The 22,246-nt window shown below is 40.8% G+C and overlaps 3 protein-coding genes across 3 annotated transcripts in view; all 3 read right to left on the bottom strand.

Annotated features, from left to right (window-relative positions):
• Positions 1-8,363, bottom strand: part of OTOGL (otogelin like) — a 94,262-nt gene extending 85,899 nt beyond the window's left edge. The window contains exons 1-5 of the mRNA XM_038154548.1: positions 8,349-8,363; positions 5,692-6,084; positions 4,695-4,734; positions 3,557-3,605; positions 1,420-1,477 (exon numbers count right to left, since the gene is read on the bottom strand). Of these exons, the coding sequence (XP_038010476.1) occupies positions 1,420-1,477; positions 3,557-3,605; positions 4,695-4,734; positions 5,692-5,770 (226 nt within the window). The 5' untranslated portion in view covers positions 5,771-6,084; positions 8,349-8,363. The remainder of the gene's footprint in view (positions 1-1,419; positions 1,478-3,556; positions 3,606-4,694; positions 4,735-5,691; positions 6,085-8,348) is intronic.
• Positions 8,364-11,029: 2,666 nt separating this feature from the next.
• Positions 11,030-14,815, bottom strand: RPS16 (ribosomal protein S16). Its single transcript, XM_038154549.1, has 6 exons — positions 14,716-14,815; positions 14,576-14,631; positions 13,772-13,873; positions 12,978-13,074; positions 11,364-11,411; positions 11,030-11,228 (listed from the first exon to the last, which is right to left on the bottom strand). Exons 2-6 carry the CDS (start codon positions 14,621-14,623, stop codon positions 11,083-11,085), a joined length of 441 nt encoding a protein of 146 aa, XP_038010477.1. The 5' UTR covers positions 14,624-14,631; positions 14,716-14,815; the 3' UTR covers positions 11,030-11,082.
• On the bottom strand, positions 14,712-17,034 carry LOC119708454 (atherin-like). The gene is made up of 2 exons (XM_038154917.1): positions 14,964-17,034; positions 14,712-14,908 (listed from the first exon to the last, which is right to left on the bottom strand). Exons 1-2 carry the CDS (start codon positions 15,205-15,207, stop codon positions 14,712-14,714), a joined length of 441 nt encoding a protein of 146 aa, XP_038010845.1. The 5' UTR covers positions 15,208-17,034.
• Between the last annotated feature and the right edge of the window lie 5,212 nt (positions 17,035-22,246).

Raw genomic sequence — 22,246 nt, 5'->3', positions numbered from 1 at the left:
CCATGTAAAGAAATCAAATCCCAGTCCTGCTGATCTCAAAATACACAGGACACAGATCATTCCAATTCACTAAATTGAGCATAATTTATACATATATTCAGCTTCTCTCTCCTAAACATCACTGCAAAGAGTACATTCAGTTTATGAACAGGCCAGAATATATATTTTAAGAGTCAAAACCAGTCCTAAACAACCTTCCCCACATTCTAAAAAAAAGTCAGCTAAAAGGTTATTTCTGCTTCAGAGGTAACTGGAGGCAGAGACTTTATATTCCATGGGAATGGCTTGTTTTATGTCATAATTAGTAATTTTTTCCAAAAGCATTAAACAGTTTTATAGCCAATTTGAAAGCTATGAACTCCTTGTCATTTACTAATCATTCATTGAGTTGGGTCTAAATCATCATTCCCCAAAAGTGGAGGAAAATGCTGGTCCCAAAGCAAAACTTCACCAGTTTTTTGCAGATAGTTACTTGCCTTCTTGGAGTAGGATTAAAACATACATGCATACAAAACTTCCAATGTTGCTGATGGAGACTACAAAAGCATTGTACAAGGCAGAAAGTAAATGAAATAAACAGGTCCTTCCACTCCCAATGAGGCCCAGCAAAGCTGCTAGTGACATTAATGGGGAAAAAAAATGGGTTCTTTACAGTAAAGGGACACAGAAGCTACCAGCGGTTAGGAATATCATCCATCATTGTGAAAGTCCCTTTCCATGCTTAGCTTTAAATTTTTTCCATTTAAGAACTGCTTTCCAAATATACATAGATACTCTGAAAATACCAACAGAGCAAAAACCATTGTTTCTATAACAGCACTAATGGGGAAATCTTTTGCTGGTTTTAGAATTTTGAGTTGTAAAATTGCATATATTCCTTCACATAGAAAAATGCAAAAGAAGGCACCTGCCTAGGCATTTTCCAAGAAGGATACCAAAATTCCAATTGAAGTTGCCTACAGTGAGCTTTTCTGTAAAACAATTTCTGTAACTTGAGCCTGCATTATGTGTTTGTCCAATGCCTAAATCCGTACAGGAGCAGCTTCATGCTCATTGCCTGAGTACTCCTTTCCCTTTGCATAAGCCTCTCTAATATACCTACATCCTCTGACAAGGCCAGAAAAAGAGTGGCAGAAATTAAAAATTGTAATAAAACTACACTTTAAAAAAGACCCAAAATCTCAAAAGATTGGTTTCCTTAGCTGTTCAGATTTGGTTGTAAGGCACTATTTTGAAAGCACAATTTTAACAGATTTTTTTTTTTTTTTATATTTAACATAGATAAAGTGAGAAAATGAGACAGGACAGAGTTTTGTACTGGCATGAAGAAGAGGGTTTCCACAGCCCAGGGTAACACAGAGGAGGAAGGCAGCATTTTCAGGGTTCTCTCCTCCTGCAGGTAAGGGGCACAGCACTGACCTCCTGATGGACTCCGCATCAGGGCCCCATGATGGTGCAACCGAGAGGCAGATTGAACCTGTTAGAGAAACATAAAAGCAAAATCAGGGTGTTTGTGGTTTACAAATTAATTGATAGAAGTCTGAGACCTTGCACTCAAACACTGGGTTGGAACTTTAAATACAGAAGAGCAATTTGCATCTCAGCCAGTGCAAGGAACAGTCATGGGTGCTGCTGGAGGGATTGGCAGCCTGGGAAGGAGAAGCACAGTGGCTTTTGAGGAGACTGGGGAAAGATACAGCTCCTATGTGAGATGGCTTCTTGTCCATGCCCTTCAGTTCCAGTGAATCACCAAGGTTTCACTCGGGAAGTTTTGCGTTTACATTTGGAAGGAAAAGGAAGGGGAGAGAGTGCAATCTCCCTTTTTCACTTCACTCAAATGCCCATAGTTGAAGAGCTCCCTGTATTGCTTCTACTCCCCTGACTCATTCTCCATGCTGCACCCAGATCATCCCATTATGGCCAGTCTAGCTGCAATGGATTTTGTGTTCTCCTTGGCATCCTTCAGAATTGCATTTTGGTTCATCCCAAACAAAAGAGAAAGCAGATCTGCCTGATCTGCCTCTTGTTTAGGAACAGGGAGCCTCCCATTATGAGGAAGACCCCCTGCATCTGGCCCAGCACTCTGATATTGCAGCTAGTCACATCACATTTTCCCTTCCAAGAACTGATCCCATTCCAGACTGGAAGTACTCTGGGGCTTCTGCCCCCACTAGTGTGACTGGAAAGTTTACCAGGATTGAAGTGCTGAGTACTTAAATGTTTCCCACTTGCGTTTATTCATGGCCAGTTTAAATTCCTTCCTTTATAAATCTGGTCCTTTTAGCTTAAATAGCTCTTCTTTCCTCTGTTTGTTATTTATTTCTTATCTGATGTTCTATGAAAAAAACAGTTACCTTTCTGCAGTCCCCACAGACTTAAATGCCAGCCTTCAGCTGCATAACTAAGAAATTTTTTTCTTCCCTCCTGATTCCACTCATTCTCCACATCTCGAGATTGAACTGATGGATCTCAAGTTAACAACACTGTGCAAGGAACATTTTAGGGTTAGTCTTGCCCACGCCTCTTACAGCTCCCTTCGCCAAACGGAAATATGTTGTGGGATGCTTCCAAGTAGTACAATCTGTTTAAAATCAACCTGAAATAGATTTCATTGGATCACCACCTGGAAGGCCCCCTGCACCAAAATGATTCCTGGTGCCCATGGTCCATTGCTCGGCACAGAGGGTTCCTTCCCTCCCTGCACAACAAGGCCCATTTCCATTTTTTCTGATAGTGACTCCAAGCCGTTCACGTCAGGAAAGCTGCTTTTGGCCTTTGCACCATTTTGCAGAGCATCCTTGGTGCAACAATACTTCCCTGCTGAGGACCCTCCAAGGACACCTCCAGCCCTGCTTCTCTCAGAGGCTCCATTACCCTCAGTGCAGTGTTTCACACCAGCTGCCTTTGACTCAGTAGCAGCACACACATCTCAAAGGGTCTTGGAGAAAATCACCCTGGTTCGGCCGCAGGCTCGCTGGAACACCCCGAGGCAGGACCGCCTCTGGCTTCCTGCCTACCCCCTTCAAAGGGGTTATAACCCTTGGCTGGGCTGCATAGCCCAAGTGTGTACAAGAGGGGGAACAAGATTCCTCCATTTAGGATTGAATTTCAGCACAACATTGCTGGGATGCAGCCCTGTGGCAGTGTGGGGCCAGCGCAATGGGAACCAGGGCTGGGCCGGAGCTGCCGGGGCACCATGTCCAGGAGGGAGCCTTGCCAGTGGCGCGGCCATTGTGCCTCTCACAAACACAAACAGCTTTCCAGGTCCTGTTCACCCCCACAAAACACAGAGACGCCCTGGGTTTATTTCCCATGGTGTGTGTCAGTCGGCTAGGCAGGGCAGGTCGCCCACTGGGCGCTTTGCTGAGGGAGAATAAAGGCATTAGGCCACAGCTTAGGTGGGGTGAGCAGGTGGGGAGAAGCTGCTCCTCCTCACTGTCCTCCTGTTACCGCAGCCCATCTCCCCACAAAGGGTCATTTGTAAGGATGGCAAAGGCCCAGAGCAGAAAAGGGAGGAGGGTTTCCCCACCCTCCTGCATTTGGAGGTATAACCTACCTCGGCTGTTACAAGATCTCTTTTCTGTCGAGTTGCATTAGACTCAGTTCTGGAAAAAAACAAAAAGGATCTTGTATTATCAAAGGTCCCTGGAGCAACCTGAATAAGCAAGTCCCCAGAGAGAAGTGTTTCTCTCTGATTACCATCACTTTATCAAAGAGGTCTTTCTTGGGTTAACATTTAAAAAGGTGATTCTTTTTTTCTTTCCTTTTTTTGTCAGTGTCTCATTTTACAGAACTGGGCGGCACTCCAATCTCTGCTTGGACAGGGAGGTACCTGAAGCTTTGGGGAGACATAAATAGGCAAAACAGACTTACACAACAGGATACAAAATTGTAAACCAGCTTCATATTTACTTCATGCTGCATGTCAGTGGCTACAAGTTCCCCAGAGTGTTGCTTGAATATACTCTGATGGTACTTTTGATAGCAAGAGATGACTCTCCAGCTGGAGCCGACTCTAATTTGTGATTAAGTTTAGAAACAAGGGCATCAAACTATAAAATGCACTTAGTTCTATCAACACTTCATGATGGCATATCATTTGACATGCCTGTGGGTCCACTAGATGTATTAGAAGTCATAAGACACACAAAGCTACGTCCAACTTGATGCTTCCATTGAAATTGATGGCATAGATCCCATTTAATTCAATGGGATCAGGAACATTGCCTAGTTTGGGTTTTGTTTGGATTTCAGCTTCTATGTGAAAATTAGTATTGAAAATGTTTATTTTAAGGCTGTATAGCACTTACTTCTCTGTGCTTCAAATAGCAGCTAGGATTTTATCATGCAATAAAAAATGTAGATGGATACTCATTTAATGTATTTTTCCAGTCATGAAATCATGATCTCATGCTGTTTTCATTCCATTATTCCTCTAAGCTTTCTCGAGACCATAGAAGTATCATTTTTCATAAGGACCTCCATTTTTCAAACAGAGGACCCATGCCTATTACGTAAATACTTGAGAAAGAGTTGTAAACATTCTGAAAGTGTGTTCCACATCCAATCTACATGCAGATGACATTTTACACATTGAATTCAAGGCTGTATTTTACTTTCTAACTTTCACTGCATTGCATTTACTCATTCCTGTTCTGTTTGTAGGACTTGACAAATAAGGAATAAAAACTTACCTCAAAGTTCTTCTCAAAAGAGGAAGCTTGCAGTAAGATCCTGTAGATTAAAAAATCACGAAGTTAAACTTTTTTTTCTACAGCATCACTCTGCCCTTGGCAAGAAATGTCAAGTTTAAAACAACATTATCGAATTTTAGGGTTTAAGAATCCTGAGTTTTCCAGGGCACCTTTGTAGAAACTCTGTATCCAAGGAATGAAGCACTATATGCGCTCCTTCCTAAGAATTTGATTCTCTCACACAGTCTTTACCTGCAGGTTTTCATGGTTGTGGTTCCGGTCCCTGCTACCATGAAGAAGTAAAAAGAGTTCATAGTTCTTTAGAGGCTCAGAACAAAAAAATAGAAGAGGTAAACAGGTAAAATAGAACTGGTACCCAGAGCTTTCCACAATCAAACCTCCAGGGTTATAATACTTTTCTGACTGCTGCTTGTAAGACTGAATTGTAAATAATTTTAAATGAGTCCTCGCTTTGAACAAGCCAGCAAATAAACAAAACCAAACAAAACCACAAAAAATCTTTCTATATTATATTAGAAATATTTATAATTCTAGCAAGGAAACTATATATAAGATCCAGTTGCATTATATAGAAAATAAGATAATTTCTATAACTAGAAGAGCAATTTACCCTAGCAGTCTAAAAACGTTTAAACAAACTGCAGGTGCAGTCTGTTCAAATAAAATCTTACCTTACTGAAAACCATTAAACGCTACTCATGTGACAATAATAGCAAGAAAGGCAAGAAAGTTAGTCTTTGTTCATAAATGTTTTCTAACAAATTCAGATGTAAAAAACAACTCTTAAAAAGAATTTGTATTTTAGTTTCTGCACTTGTGAGAGAGAAAGGTGATATATACTTGTTTAAATTCCATTTACAAATTCCAGCAAGGTCAAAAAAAAAGATAGAAAAATAACTAGCTGTAATATTAAAATATTTAGAAAAATATTTGTAAAAATTAGTATTGCTACAAAAAACCAGAATAAAATTCTTACCTTGCAAAGTGGACAGCAGTGAATGAAGCAAGAATATACTCCACGGTATCATCAAACTGAGCTTTCCTACAATGTTCATTTCAGTATAAGTTGGAAAAAGGGAATTTATACAAATTAATGGCTTTGATTATAGGGCATCTTACAACTGTGTATTTCTACAGTGTGTTTAAATCCTTTAGAGGTTAGATAATTGGACTCATTTCTTAAAATAATGCAATGCAAAAGAGGAAAAGAGCAGGAGACATCAAGCTTGGTAGCTACATACAGCTTCAGGAGCCTTGCGAGTGTTGCATACAACTTCCTGGCTGCATGTCTCTCATTAGCAATGCATGGTAGCTCCTCAGCACAGTCTGTATTAGTTACACTTCCACCAGACCTGCGAGTATTACTCCCCTGTTGAGTTGAATTGGCCCTTTATTACACAGCAGACAATGACAGAAATGTTGCCATGTCATGGTGGTTTGAGAGATCCTTCTGTCGTCACACACCTTTGTGTGCATTGAGGCTTGAGCTGAGGGCTATTCTCTACACCTTAGTACAGCAAAAATTTTTTGCAAGACCCTGAAATAATACCACAGTATAATTGTAACTACATGGTTTTACATATTAACATATTAATGTTTTTTCTCTGTCCTGAAAGGAGAGAGATGAACTTCTATTAAATAATACATCTGACTTTTTAAGAATATTCTGGATGCCTTTCTGGGTATAATTTGCTTATAGCACAAAAGAAAGCTTCTAAGAGAATAAGTATATTTTGGTCTTAATAAATTATGTTATTAAAACTTCACATTGGGAAAAAGGAGAAAGAGGTCAACAGGGCCAAAGGGTTTCATTTCTAATTTTCAGTCAAATATAAACCCATAATTTTGCCAATATTAAAAATTATCATGCTTTAAAATAAAAGTATCTTACCTGCTTTACCATAATATAAACAGAATCATCAAAAAGCACAGCTTTAAAGACCCTTATAATGCTACTCGAAATTGTTGTTGATCATTTTATTTTGCAAAGCCTATCTTTTGCCTACCCTCCATTCTTCCTAAGAGGTACTTTGTGAGACCCTCTGAGTGTGCTACAGAAGGTGCAGTTGGACCCAAATAAAATTTAGAAGTTGATGACCTCTCTTGGGTAAAAAGTTCTCCCATCCTTTCTTCTAGCCCTTTCTCCTTCCTGCTCCCCAGATGGACAAGAGAAAGCAAATGAAAACTCAGCCTCTCCAAGCACAGGCAAGAACAAAACCCTATGTCCATGCAGCAGCCAGCACTGGTGAAGGTTTGGGATCACTGATGGCACAAGGGTACTTATTGGAAACTGATGCGCAACACTATGACCTGTGAGGAGTATATAAGAACTATTTTTTTTTTTAAGAACTATGTTGGATCAGAGAAGCTGACATTCCCATGGTTGCATTTCAAGAGAGTTTTTTGCTTTGTTTTTACCTCTATGGGAGTAGCTATGGTCTGTTCCCATGGATTGGCTGATTATCTGCAGCTGGACTGCATCCCTCAGCTCAGTTGCACCTGCAGTATGTGATCCAAAACCACTCCACACCCCAAACAGAAGCAAAAAAGTGAATTCCTAGGCCATATGGAAACATTGATACAGTCACTCACAGACTTTTCACTCTTATGTGACAACTTACAGGAAATAAACTTTCACCATCTCATAAAACCTACTCTCAAGACTGCTGTCAAGATGAGATGAAACCAAGCATTACATCTTCCAAATTCCATTACCAGTTTCTCTGTTATCTTACTGTTAGGCTAAGTCTGGTTACAAACTCTAGGAAAGTCAAGCTGCTTTGAGAAATCTGATCTGGGATTCCTCCCTTTCTCCAGAGTGTATTTCTCACTATGCTTCATACACAGTTTCACAACTAAATTAATGTAATATTAATAGAAATGAACTGTTTTGGTTTAACAGGGAAAAAAAAGCCATACAAAACAGCATTTATATGAGTTTTGTTTGGTTTTGGGATTTCTTTTAACAATTTTTCTATAGCAAAGTTGGTACATGTAGTATTTCACAGTTGTTTAACTTCTAATATTTAAAAATAGGCCAAGCCTTATTATGTGCAAAGGAACTTTGCAAGACTTAAAGCAATAGGCTCCATAAAGTTTAGACATCTCAGCCCAAGGCAAGGTAGGAAACAGCAAAGTCCCAAGTGCATTAAGGATGTCAGCTACGGCAAAAAATTATTCAACCAAGTACTCTGAACTCCTCAGAGTAACTCAGAGGACTATATTAAGAAAGAGATTAAAAAATCAAATCAAATTATATCTAGTCAACAACACTTATTATCTACACAATATTAGAATACTAACAGACTGGCACTTCCGAAAAACTTGAAAAAATGCACAAGAAAATAATTGCTTTTGTAAGAAAACAAGCACAATACAGAACACACTTGTCCACACTTAAAAAAAAAAGCCAGCGTTACATTTTTAACTTACAGGTTTTTTTCTTCAAAAAAATTAAACTTAAGCATTTAAGCGGTAATATACTTGTACATTGAAGTCAAAATAAATTTTCTCCAAATTTTCCAACATAATGTTTCAGAGGATTGAAATTTATGTACAAGTCACAATGTTTATCAGGATTATAAACATTGGATAAGGAAATAACTGCCTTCTGTGCCATGGGCCCAAGCTTACCCTGGTTTGAAAGGGGGTCCACTGTCACTGTTAACAAAACATGGTATTTGCAATGAAGAATTCAAGTGAGGCTGAGTTTTTTTGTGCTCAGATGATCTTCCTAAGGATTAGCATTGGTGAAACTAATGAAAGAGCTGGATGATTCAAGGTGAAGGGAATTTCCTCTTTTCTGAGAACCATCTCCCCAGCTGCTCAAGAACCTTCCTAATGGTTTGAAGATCAAACTCTTACTATTTCTCTGGGGATGTGTTTCTCTGGCCAGAGTGGATGCTCAGCGACAAGTGCTTGATTACCATCCCTGCAGATTCAGGACAGGAGGAAAGGAGACATTTTTACACCTTCAAACTTTACAGTGGTTAGTTTCCCAATGAAGTTAAGCCCTCTAGTGGGTGATCAGCAAGCAACCTCTCAGAATAAAAATCTTCAGCTATCCAGGCAGACAGCAGTCCAATTCTACAAATATTTCTCATTTAGAAAGCAAGTGTGTGGGAATGACAACACTCTGCAGGATTAATGGGGCATTTTTATGGGATAAGAGTTCCGTTCAGAAATCATTTTTATTAAGAGCCTTCTGTTGAAGAAATGGCATGCAGATATAATCTCTGAATATATTAGTAGCAATGCAAGTTTTATTTTCAGCCTTTCCACAAAAGAACAGCAAAACAATAATCCCCAATTGTTAGAAGCTGTTCTGTGAGCAGAAAAAGAGATTCATCAGGCTTCCTCATAACCATGAAATCCACCCTTAAGTTTACTGGCATCAGGTATTCCATCTCCCCCTGCCTCATTAAGTTTCACACCACCACAACTTTGCATCATCTCTTTTCCCCTCCATCCAACAGATCTAACAGCCAAGAGACAAGAGTCAGTTTTGGACAAGTCACAGCATAGGGTATGTACGTGCCAATTGGCAGGCCAGGAAGCATCGCCTAAGCAATGAGTGAGCCATTGCTTTTCACACAGCCAAACAACTAGAGACTTTATTCTCCTGCAGCTGAAGCTGATTAACATCAAGACACAACTTTTCACTAAATTCATAGGAATTCAAGCAATCAAACTCAAAGTTAGCTCTGCATAGCATCTTTTCCTTGGAAAACCAAGCCAGGAGGCTGAGTGTGGCAGTTTTCAGCAGCCCAAGAGCTTAGAGTGCAGGAAAGGGGGACTGAAGAAAGCAGACAGTGCATCTTGCCAGACAGGAGTCTGCCATGCAGTATCCCATTTGCTTCGTGTAAAACCAAATAGTCCTGGTATGTAAATTGGTGATAGAACATGCAACAGTCTGCTCCGCTTCAACAGGAGCATGAGAGGTTTGAATACAAGCATTGCACTTCTATTCTAATCATGGAATGCAGTTACTTGGAGGCAGAAACTGACAGCTAAAATGGGGAGATGGATGCAGAATTCCTTTTTTAGAAGGAACTTGTTTGGTACACATTTAACTCTTGAGTAACTGTGAGGATACCTTTAATACTCTTCTACTGAAAAAGCAGAGCCCTCATGACAAACACTTAACATTAATAAAAAGCTGTAAGCACCTCTTTTGTTAAACTAGAGCGAAAGGGTGGATTTTACTATTCATTCCAATTCCCCAACACACTAGAGAAGCTGGTTTGTGTTGACTGAGTACACTGAAAAAATCATTTCCCATTAAGGAAATTAGAAAAACACGCTAAGAGAAAAGCCCAACAATTAAAAAATCTCAAGCCAAGGTGCTCCTACGACAATTCCAGTACTGCCATACAAGAATACATAAACATTAAAATACCAGGCTTGGAGAATATTAGAGCAGTAGCTGGGGTCTCAGTGTCTTGTCTCCAGCATTTCTTCCAGCTCCACTCCAAACTGGTTTACAAACACAGAAAACAACAGCTCAGGGCTGTACTCACACTGGTTGGGTCAGTTTGTACCCACAGCCTCATTCCATTACTTGCATCTCTTCCAAAGGACAGAATGAGTCTTTGTAAGACTCTTGCTGGCCCATCCCACATTTACTCAGAATTCACTTTTTGTCCTTGGGTAAATGGACAGGATATGAAACTTCTACATTTAATATGCACATCCTGTAGCCAAATTTTTGAAAACTACTTTCCATCTCACTTTTCTCACCCTTTCTTCCTCCAAGGCTTTCAAATTGCCTCACCTAGCTCATAACATAAGCAGTTACCCCTCTTGGCTTGTACTGTGTGAACATGTGGTTGAAGGATTAATCACACAGACCCTGATCTATTTTTACAAAGCACTATATTGAAGTATTTTAAGTTTCCTACATTTAGATGTACTAGTCCAGGACTCAGTCTCTGCATTATCTGGTAATGCAAGAGTTCAACACCCACCCCTCCACCCCCACCCCCGTAATTATTTTGGTTTTGACATTAACTACCAGAAGGGTAAAGACTGAAATGGTCCATGAACCACTGTGTTGTTGCATGTGCCTGCAAAATCCAGGATGTGAGCCCTCTTTATGTTCAGATAATCACACATTCCTCAACAGAAGAAAGATTTTCTTTACTCCTAAAACCCTACCCCATCAGAATTGCTATGAAAGAATAAAAAAAGAACTGCCCTCAACCCTCTGATTCTACTGTAATACTGATTCTGCTGTAATACTGTAATCCCTTTGTGTATTAATCTTAATACAAAAATCTATTTACCCACCCAAGAAAAGGCAATTTAGAAACATGAAAATTATCAAATTCTTTCTGTTTATTGACTGCCACACAACTAAAGACCAATTTTAACGGTAGGACTTCTGGTAGCGTGCACGAGCACCAGGTCCTCCAAATTTCTTGGATTCACAACGGCGAGGATCTGCAACAAGCAGAGTCCTATCATACTGGATTAGAATATCCTTGATCTCTTTCTTGGAAGCTTCATCAACATCTGTTCAAAAAAGAAAAAAAATCTTTACTTTAAGCAGTTTCACATGGAACAAATCCCTACTAATACTTTTTGCAACAAAACAACCAAAAGCCGTACACTTCCACTTAAAGCTAATAAACAATCAAAGTTACTTACATTTTTGATAGTAAGCCACCAAAGCTTTGGAGATAGCTTGACGGATAGCTGTTAAACAAAGATAAAAGATCAGTAATGATTGCAAATCTATTTAAAATCTAAACAGGAAGTGCCAGTTATCTGAGAAATTTGCTATTTTGTTCACTGCCAAATTGTCCTTTCTCTCCTTAATATCCCCTCCCACATAGTGCACATGACCCTTTGGCAAATTTTAAAGAATCTGTGCCAAAAGGCCACCCACAGCTCATTTGTCCATTTGACAGCTGCCAGCTAGCCAAGAAATTGCACAAGATCACCTTCTCTCCCAAGTACTAATGTAGGTTCACCTTCTATATACAAGCAGTCAACTTTCAAAATCTTTAGAAACACAGTTCTCTGAAATGTCTGTACTTTTCAATAAAGATAAAATTGATTTTGTGTTGAAAGACTAAGGATGCAAAAGGGACAACAGGATGGTCTGAGGGCTAGAACATGGCAATACAAACTAACTGGCACAGTAACACTAATCAGAACTCAAACCAGGAGAATGGGAGAGACTGTCAGGACGCTGTTACGCTTATCTGTCAAAATATAAACATCAGGATTTTGATGAAAATATGAATGTTCTGAAAAACAAATGGTATTGAGTTTGGGCCTGAAATTCACCTGTTTTTTATGCAGCCTCAGCTCCACTTCACTAACTACATTCAAATTCAGAACAGAACAAATCCGTCTTTTGTGAAGATGAACTCTTAAGAACAGCTAATGCAAATACATTCCCAGCCTTCCCTGCAAGGCGAAAACTGCCTAGCTTTGCTCATACTGGAAAGATGCTTCTAAGCAACATGGAAACATACAACTAAGGATGTAATTACTAATGCTAAACCCCTCCTAAAATCCCTGTGCTCAGCTGCATTTAAACTATCCTGTAACTTCACAATGTAAAGGTAGTTCCTGTGCATTTGGTCAAAACTTCGTTTTGCTTCACTCAGCTTATTCTGTTGTAGCTTTGCACATAAAATATAATCAACTACATTTCCACAGCAGAGAAAGAACAGTTTGGCAAGTCACTGTTCCAAACTTCAGCCTCTTAAATACGTGGCTGCATTGGGTCTGGCTGACATGACTTTCCCAGGACAGCTCTCATCTGGTTTGTGTTCTGGCTACAGCCAAGCAGTGCTTGCACAGCACCAAGGCTGTGCCTACAAGTTATCTCCATCACCATTAGGCTAGGAGTGGGCAAGATCTTGAGGAAACACCATCAGGACAGCTGATATCCAAACTGACCAGAGGGGATACTCCACACCAGAGGATGTCAGCTCAGCAGTAAAACCAAAGGAAGAGCAACTGCTACAGGTATTGAGGTCCCACTTCCCGGGAAGTGGCTGAACATTGCCTGCTGATGGAAGCCTTTACTTTTCCTTTACTTCAGTGCACAGCCTTTACTTTTACTTTACTAATTTGCATTCATCTTGACCCACAAGGCTTTTCCATCTGATTTTCTCCCACTCCCCATCAAGATAAGGAGAGGAGTGATATAGCAGCTTGGTGGGCACTGGGCATCCAGCCAGTGCCAACTCACCACAGTGCTTTACCCATTCCAGCCCACACCAGAAATCCCACCAAAAACCTCACCATAGATTTGTGCTACGTGGCCACCACCCTTCACACGGACTCTGATATCAACACCAGCAAACCGTTCCTTCCCCAGGAGGAGGACAGGTTCAAGCAGCTGGGGAACAAAACACAAAGAAAATTCATTTGTAATGAGGATCAGAGCTTGTAGTAGCTTTACCAAATGTGATGTCATTGAATCTTCTGAGAAATGGAGCCTTAAATTTAAAAGTACACACCCAGGTCAAGTACACCTCCTGCAGAGCTCTTTGACATCTACTAGTGCTGTCATAAGACACATTTACTGTAGTCTTTGGTTTATTTAAGTTTCAAATATCTTAACAGCAAAGAACATGTACATGGGAATTAAGAACAAGAGAACAGTTTAACCAGAATGCCATACAAAAAATAAGTGAAGTTCATTAAAACTGAACACATGAAGTAGTTTGTAGGTAGTTTTCTTCACTATTTCTTATACTTTATAGTTATCTAGACAGTTTCAGATTCTGTCAGCATTGTTCAGCAGCTATTGTATGAAGTTCTAAATAACCTTTTTAAAATGAGGGGTTTAAGTCACCCATTTCAGTTTAGAAAGTGGATAGGAAGTGCAAAAATACTTCACATTAAGTGAAACCTGTTAAGCAAACCCCCCCCCTCACAGAAATGCAGTTTACTGAATTTTCCTAACAGCATTTGTATTTTAGGTAAGCAACCAATAATTAGGTACTTCCAGTAGGACAAGCCACTTGTCTCCAGTGTGAAGCAATTACAAGTATGAAAAAAGGATGCAGGGCAGAGGCTGGGTGGATGCTTACTTTATACTGCAGAGTTCTGGGCTCAATCATTTCCAGAGGTCTTCCATTAACTTTAATGAGGCCATTCCCTCTCTTGCAGTGGGCAACAGCCGTTGCAGTTTTCTACAAATCCAAAGGTGTATTAACACAGAGTTTCATTTTTGCACAAGCATCAGGAACTTCAATTTCATTTTAACAATCGAGCAGTGCCAGTCTTACGCTTTAGACTAATACTACATACTAAACTAAACAGTATCTCTCCCTACAGCTCCAGATATCACAATGTTAAAACAGAATCTTACTAAAAGTTTCAGTGTTTGATTTATAGTTACAAGACTTAGCTGAACACGAAGGAAAGATCCCTCCGTTCTACAATACCGTAGTTTTGTGGCTCGTTTTCTCTCAAGAGTATGGTACCGTGAATTATTCGAGACGCCGCATTTCATCCAACAGGGTGAACTTTACCTTCCGCCACCACCTCACAACGTGCCTCTCGGATACAGACAATGGTAAACCAGGCCGCTAGGGACTAGGGCGACAGCGGCGGCCACTCCGTTAGACTCCGGTGAGAGGCCGCTCACAGCCAGACGCACCCCCGAGCAGAGCCAAGGCTTCCCCACAGCTCCGCGGCGCATCAGGGACAGGGCGCGGGGCACGTGGGCTGCGCGGCGGGACTCCCCCCGCCGGCCCTCCCGCGGCCCGGCCCCGCCGCACGGCCCCGGCGAGGAGCTGCGGCCGAGACACCCCGAGCGCCAAAGGCCCGAAGGCGCGGGCCTGCCCGGCCGCGAGGAGCAGATGGTGCAGGCCGCCATGCCCGCGCCTCACCTTTCGTCCGAAGACCTGGACGCTCTGCAGGGGGCCCTTGGCCGGCATGGCTGCTCCTGCAAGAGAGACGGAGCGGCGTGAGCGGACGGGCGTGAGCGGGCGCGGGCGGGCGGGCGCGGCCGGAGCGCCCCGACACTCACCCGTCCTCGGCGGCGGCTCCGCGAAAAGGCCGCACGGGGCTTCCGGGCCTCGGATCAGGGGCGCCGCGCCGCAAAGCGCACGCCATCACTTCCGGCAGCGCGACAGAGAGTACGGCTGGCTCCGCGCCGCCTGGCGCGCTTTGCGGCAGCGGCGGCAGCGCCCGGGTTGGGGCGCGGCCCCGGGAGCGCTGAGGGAGCGGGGCACCAGAGCCTGCGCTCCGGCCACGGGCCCCTCCGGGAGCGCTGAGGGAGCGGGGCACCAGAGCCTGCGCTCCGGCCACGGGCCCCTCCGGCAGCGCTGAGGGAGCGGGGCACCAGAGCCTGCGCTCCGGCCACGGGCCCCTCCGGGAGCGCTGAGGGAGCGGGGCACCAGAGCCTGCGCTCCCGGCCACGGGCCCCTTCGCTGCGGGCACCGCACGGCACTCGCCGGGTCCCAGTCACACAGCAGAAGCTAGGTGGGCTTCTGCTGTAAGGAGAGCAAAATGATGCCATGCCCAAAAGGCTTACAGTCGCTCTTTGAACCTCCTAGAGATGCAACAATACAAACTCCATGGCTTGAACTATAATTTTGAACTCTGGTAGGCTGGAGAAGATGAAGCGGTAGGCCCTGTATTCGCCTCTTGCACTGTACACTGACACATATTCAGAAAATGCCTCATACCCACTTGAATACTCAGTGATGGTTATATTTAAGATCAACTCAGAGTTCTCTTTAGATTTAGTGTGCTCAGGAAACCCCATCAAATTTATCTTCTGTCTCGGTTTGTTTCTTGTTTAATATCTGCCCTAAAGCATGGAATTTAAGACACTTTCAGACTGAAAATATTTTACTTCTAATGCAGTAGTATATAGTATGCAAAATTTTCTAGAAGGACAAAAGGAGAATCTGTTGATGAAGCGAGGTCACGCTTCTTAGACATTTTAAATGATAGAGATTTAAATTACTACGATGATTAGAAAGTTGACTGCTCAAATGAAACAATCAGTGCCTTTGTCTTTGGACAGGATTTTAAATACTGAACATTAGTCATCAGTCATGTGAGGATTTAAACAAGCACTCAGCTTTATGCAATTTGAGTGATTAGTTCTGTTCAAGGGAATAGGACTGTGCAGATCGTGTAAGATTTAGCACATCTCAAACCCTCAATTGTACAAAGCTTTAACATGTGATCCAAACAGTGATTTATTTCTTTAAGGCTGTTTTCTAAGGAACACTGTGCAGTCAGACGTGTCTATCATTCAGTCTTTCTGTATCATGGGAGGAAGGGGAATGGTCACCTCCCTGTTGGCCAGTTTCAGTTGGTTCTTGAAGATGAGGGGACATTCCAGAGCCAATACAGGTTATACGTGTTTGCTGAAAACAGGTGGCTCAACACGAGAGAGATCTTTAACTTGCGCAATGAAAGCAGCTGCAGGAGCTGAAATACTAAGACATTATAAAACCTTTACTTAGGTGAAAAAGAGAAAACATAATACCTAATTAACCCAGTTAGACAAAAAGGTTCACCTAATACTTACGATCAACCCAAAGGTGAGCCATTAGTAATTTAGTTTTGTTGGATGTCCAGGGAACTTAGAAAGAAAAAGAGCGACTCTAAATCTCTTTCCTGTCTGGGCATTATCTAAGATCTGCTACTGAAAACCTGTGTTTTAATATGAAGTATACCATTAAATAGGTATTTTTAACATGTATGAAACTTACATTTTGGGAGCATGCTTTCTAAGGTCCTTTAAAATTCATCCTCATTTGAGTGTTCATCTCCTGCATCATCTTCCTGGAACTGAAAACAATCATCCTAGAGGAGCCTGTGTGAAGCCAGGGGTATGCCTGCATACATGTATCTTTCTGCCTTCTATCAGCACAAGAAGGCAACAACCAACATATAGGGATAAGCTTGCCTGGAAGATAAGGTTAAAGGCTTTGTGCTGCTTGCTACCTTTGCTTTCTAGCATAAAAGCAGGAATAAGAGCTAAGAGGTTGTAGGCTGTGTAACATTATAGGAGTTAATTGGAACATGACTAGCACAAAACAAGAAAAAAAAATTTAAAATAAAGATACCAGAATGGAAAAGAAACCCCTCAGGTAAGATACTATACTTTTACAAGAAGTCCCAGCACTAACAATATGCCTATTTAGTTTTACTGAGCACAGAGTACTTTAAAATGGTAATGTATCTCAGATTTCATAAGGAATACATGGAAAGAATCTGCAAGCACCACCTAGAAACTGTTGTGTTCACTTCCTTTTCATTTGTGAAATAACTGCACCTGTGGAATGTAAGGCATTTGTTTGGTGGCCTTCTTTGTTTTGTTTTTTTTTTTTTTTTTTTTTTTTTTTTGTTAACCTGATTTCTCACCAGTGTGAGAACTCCTATAGGGAATAATCATCAGACCCAGAGAAATTAAGGCATGTTTGCTGGTAAACCACTCTTAGCAGAAAGAGCATCTCATAAAAAGCTGGCAGGATTGTTCTCATCTACATATAGGGTATTTCATTATTTCCTAATAGAAGGAAAACCATTTGGATTTTACAGAAATCTAAGTACTTTATTTCACAGTCATTCTACTAATTCTATATGGATGATGTGTTGTGTATCTTTGTAGCAACAAGATTCTTACAACTACTAAGTCTTTTGCGTGGGCATTTAGTGAGGCTTTAAAGGATTGAGAGTCTCACTAGCTGACCTCCTCCACTGGGGCTGCTTTGACCTCATTGCAGGCTATGATGTAAAATGCTGCTGTGACCCACTCATGTCCCACAGACCAGCCACAGGCAGTGCTGCTCTCTCAGTTTTCTGGAAACAGTGAGGGTATGGCAGCAGGATGCAGCACCGTAAGGAGTGTCTCTGACAGCATCTCCAGTTGTTGATTCACTTTGTGACAGGAGCACAAACCTTGTGTATATAACATGGCTCCACAGGGAGGAGGGCTGGAAGGGACTGGCAGGAGGTGGACAGAGGGGAGCTGAGCAGAGCCGGTGAGTTGGGCTGAGAAGAGCAGCAATGAATCTTTCCTTGGAAATTTGCCAGTGTGGAGCATGGTACCACACTGCAGTCCAAAACCTGTGTGTCAGTCCACTGCCCACCAACACTGTGAGGCTGATGCAGTGCAACCCATGAATTTTAAATTTAAACATATTTGTTACTTGAATGCTCACAATTTATTTGGCAACACAGGATTCAAATATATTGAAGATTTTTGTGACTTATGTGCTTGCGTGGGATTTGGTTTTTTCTGGGATGTTATGTAGTTTGGAATTTAAAACAGCAAGTGACTGGACTTCCATGTGAAATCATGATGTTGGTTCTCCGCTAAGATCTTGTCCTCTTTGAAATGAAATTCACATGTAAGTTCAGAAGGTAAACGTTCAAAGAGGACAGCATTTTAGCTTCTGCTTAGCACAAAATTATGTAGCTGCCAAGAGTTAAGGCAGCTAAGAGTCAAGGTCAGTATGTTAACAAGGCCAGCTGTAATGTGCCTCTAAATTTCCTCCTGTTTAAAAAGGAGAGAAAATGCTCTCAGTGGAAAAATAATGGGAGAAATAGTGAGATCATCTTCCTCATATATTATCTAAAACATTAATAGAAAGGTAAGAGCTATGGCAAAATACAATCAGTTACTTCTACATATATTGTCATAGGAAATAAAAATTATTGTGAAAGTAAAGGAACATTTAGGGGAAATACAAAGAAATATTCTTCTACATAGTCCATAATCACATTTTAAAATATCCACTCCTTCTGCCAAAATGTCCCAATTTGCAACTGATTGTAGGATTTTTTTTGTGGGTTTTTAGCAGAGTGGATAATTTTAAGTAAGGAACAGATTTGTTCGGATTTCATGCATTTCAAAGCAAATTCTCTGAAGTTTTTACTTCAGACAGTGAAATCATCTTTTCAGAAGGCCCTGTTGGTGTTGTACAGCTTTGTATCTTTTGAAAATTAGTGGATTCCTTCCCTAGGAAGTATGAAATATTTCAGGAATGAAGATACTGACATCCCTTTTTGATGGCAGATCTTATAATCTGAAAGGTCTGGGATAGCAGAATATAGTTCTCATATTACAGTTTGCAACTGATGCATGTTTGATAATAAAGTGTAATTAGCTAATGGATCCCATTATTTCTGAGGCTTGCTTTTCATGGCTTGTATTCATCCAGGCAGCAGCTGAAGAGTTTTCTAAACTCAATTAGAGCAAGAATGCTGTGGCCAATGGAAAAATGTTTGATGCATGCCAGAAAACAAATCTTCTCAGCTCTTGGAAATATGTTCTGAAAACAAATATGGATCACACAAGATTTTCATAGCAATAAATATTTTTTCCTAAAAATATATTTAAAATCTAAATTAAAAAATTTGATTTAATTATCCTTCTCAAATGAAGCTCTGGAACATAAGGATGCGGGTTATCCTGCTTGATGTGAATACTGTCTCCCATTTGCAGGTTAAAAATGTTAATGTTGCATTGAGATTGAGAACATGGGATGATTTGTAATGTAGAAATTGACACAGTGATAGGCTCAATCACACTGAAATTCAATGCATGTAAATAATTAGCAATACAATAGTTTACTTAGGACCAGGCTTAGCATTGCTGCTTGGGAAAAAATCACAATTAATGATTGTCTTTACTTTCATTTTGAATGAATAGGCTAGGTCTTTCAGTACAATCAACAACAGACATACAAAGCCCATCTTGTATCTGAACATACAGACAAAGATCAAGGCTCATTGTTTTAGCTCTGTTACCTGAGTGGTAGCTGAAATCTGAAAAAAGTTGTGACTCAAAGTTGCAACATGAATCCTATTTACAATGGCTTTGGTTTGTATAATCAGTTAACACACTAACCTTCCAGATGGAAAATTATGGCTCATTTTAGAATCTGTCTGTATGATAGAGGCTAAAATTGAATGATCTATGATTTACACTTGGAATATATGGTTGATCTCTCTTGCAGCATACAAAGGCTTTAGTGAAATCTATGACAGCAAATTAGAATTAAAACTCTTTTCCTCTGCATTCACAGAAGCTGCTTTTAAGTATGTGTGCGTGAGCTCACACACTCACACTTCTGGATGTCAACAGGAATCAAAGCTGCAAGAAGCTGACCTGGCAACAGCCCAGTACCCCCAAGCTACACTAATAAGCAAAGAAGTAAATAGAATCACGTACATGAAACAATTTATTTTTTTAGAACAGAACGGCATCTCCAAGCTTCCTGCTGTATTTTGCTGCCCCTGGAGGCTGCTTCTCAGTTTAGTTCCCATTTTTAGAAACTAAACACAGCAGGGTCCAGTGGGATCCAGCTGCCCTCTCTCAACTCTTCTGCAGAAAGAGAAGTCCTGGGTCTTAAGTTCTGCAGGGCTATTTGGATCCTTTCTACTTTCTTATATTAAAGAAATATGAGGAAGAGTGACTATAGAAATAGACACCTATTTCACATTTAAAATACAAGCTGTTGCTCCAGTTGGCTTAATTATATTCAGATTACAACTACAGTACTGCACTGCATGATCCATAGGTCTATGCTTCCCATTAAATCACACATTTGACATAATACATACAGAAAGTTGCTGATTTCTAGTAGATAAGAAGGTGCAATCATTGTTATCAACTACAGAAAAAGCCTTAAATATGCATACATTTACTTTGCTGAAACATCAGTCATGGTTTAGAGCAGAAAAAGATAGGCTTCTGTGAAGTTATATTAATATCTACTGAAGTAATTTCTATTTCTGATTTTGAATGTTTGTTGATTCAAGTGAAACATTTTCCATTGCCTGTGGTAAGAGAGCAGATTAGGCAGAAGTATCAGAGCTCGTGAACTGTTGTGTACTTACTGACCTACCAGAGAACTGAGACATTTTCTTCAGAAACTGGAGCAGTTGAACTCTAAAGGAGAATGAACCCTTTTGGCAAGGCTTTCTAAGGGCTCTGGATGGAAAATCTCGTGTTTATGAAACAGAGAGAGCAGGCAGAAACGTAGTGACTGTTCAGCTTGTAGAATTAAGGGAAAATAATAACACATTTTGTTCACACAGAGCTGAAGACAGCTAGCTTATCTGGATGCTGCATGCTGTCAGTAATCATGGAATTGTCAAACACAGCAGAATACCTGTCTGGTGTAGGATTGACAAAGTGGTTGTTGCCAATTACCAGCTGTAGCTCTTGAACTGAAACAATCCTCAGTACCTTGTTACATGTTAATAGTTGATGCATTTTAAAGTAATCCATCCATCCTCGCCTAGCCCTTTGTTCAGAGACCGCAGAGAAGTCGTAGAGTCTGGTATCTCCAAATGATTCTTCTGTAGTTCATTCCTCCACTGTTCCCAAGAGAATCTAGCCCATAATATCTACACACTAGGAGATCTGCACAGTTCACAGAAACACAAACACATGCAGTATTACAACACACGTATTAAAGTGACATTTTTTTACAAGATCAAAAACAGATAGAAAAAATGAGGGGCTGTGGGAAAGCTTTTACCGAATAAAAATGTCTGTGGAGGCTTGCTCATATGTGGGCCTGTGAATAACACTCAGGAGACTATAAACTTTAGACAAGCCAGATGGTTAGACAGCAAACCAGATGCTTTTATTTATGAAGACAAAGTTCACATTTTGTAAGGTACTTTGTTCTTCTAGAGAAGGTTTCACACACAAAGTAAAACAATTGTACATGTGTCCTATGATAATTGACTGGAACATTCATACAAATAAAGTCTCATCCAGTAGACCATTGTTCTTTTAGTACCTGAAGGAATGACCTGAAGTTGTATCAGGGGAGGTTTAGGTTGGATATTAGAGGAGGGTTTTTCACCCAGAGGGCAGTGGAACAGACTGCCCAGGGAAGTGGCAGAGTCACTGTCCCTGGAGGTGTTTAGAAGAGGTGTAAATGTGGTACTTGGGAAATGTTTCAGTGTTGGGTTTGGCAGTATTGGGTTTATAGTTCGACTTGTCAATCTTAAAGGTCCTTTCTGACACAGATGATTCTGTGATTTTATGGTTGTTGCCTCTAGTTTTACACATGAAATACACAGTTGATGCTGGCTTGCACAGTCTTGTCAAATGAAGGAGTTTGGAGTAAGGTAAGTATAGAAATACAAACTCTGGTGATTTTACACCACACAAAAATCAGTGGTTAGATTGGAAATGAATGCCAGATTTCGAAAATGTTTAAAATATATATGAGATGTAGGTGCCTAAATCCCAAAGGAATACAAAACCTCTGCCTTCAGGTAACTTAGGACCCTGAGTTCTGTTTGCAGAATGACATAGATTTATAGTTTATATCTAATTGAAAGTTAAGCTTTTTAAAGTACTTCTACGTTTTGTAATTACAACTTCTGTTCATTATCAATGGGAATCTTTGGAACATTTATTTTCCATCTAGCATGCTGTCTGTATCAAGGGGAATAAACCTTTCTGTTCTACCAATTCTAATTTTTTGAGGGGTTTGAAAGGAAACAGGTCACGTATCTCACAGACACACCAGGGTTGTGCTTGGGACAAATACATCAGGGTATTAAGG

The sequence above is a fragment of the Motacilla alba genome, chromosome 1A, assembly GCF_015832195.1.
Source record: "Motacilla alba alba isolate MOTALB_02 chromosome 1A, Motacilla_alba_V1.0_pri, whole genome shotgun sequence".
NCBI classification, from domain to species: Eukaryota; Metazoa; Chordata; class Aves; order Passeriformes; family Motacillidae; genus Motacilla; species Motacilla alba.
Note: the sequence above shows the minus strand (reverse complement) of the source record. Positions and strands in the feature narration are given on the sequence as shown.

Coding starts and splice junctions, on each gene's coding strand:
- RPS16 (XM_038154549.1), bottom strand. CDS start 14,623: ATGCCGGCCAAGGGCCCCCTGCAGAGCGTCCAGGTCTTCGGACGAAAG. Junction 13,075..13,771: donor CCAGAACTCTGCAGTATAAA/GTAAGCATCCAC, acceptor TTTGTTCCCCAG/CTGCTTGAACCTGTCCTCCT. Junction 11,229..11,363: donor GGTGGCTTACTATCAAAAAT/GTAAGTAACTTT, acceptor TTTTTTGAACAG/ATGTTGATGAAGCTTCCAAG.
- LOC119708454 (XM_038154917.1), bottom strand. CDS start 15,207: ATGGCATCATTTTGCTCTCCTTACAGCAGAAGCCCACCTAGCTTCTGC. Junction 14,909..14,963: donor AGGCTCTGGTGCCCCGCTCC/CTCAGCGCTCCC, acceptor GTGCCCCGCTCC/CTCAGCGCTCCCGGGGCCGC.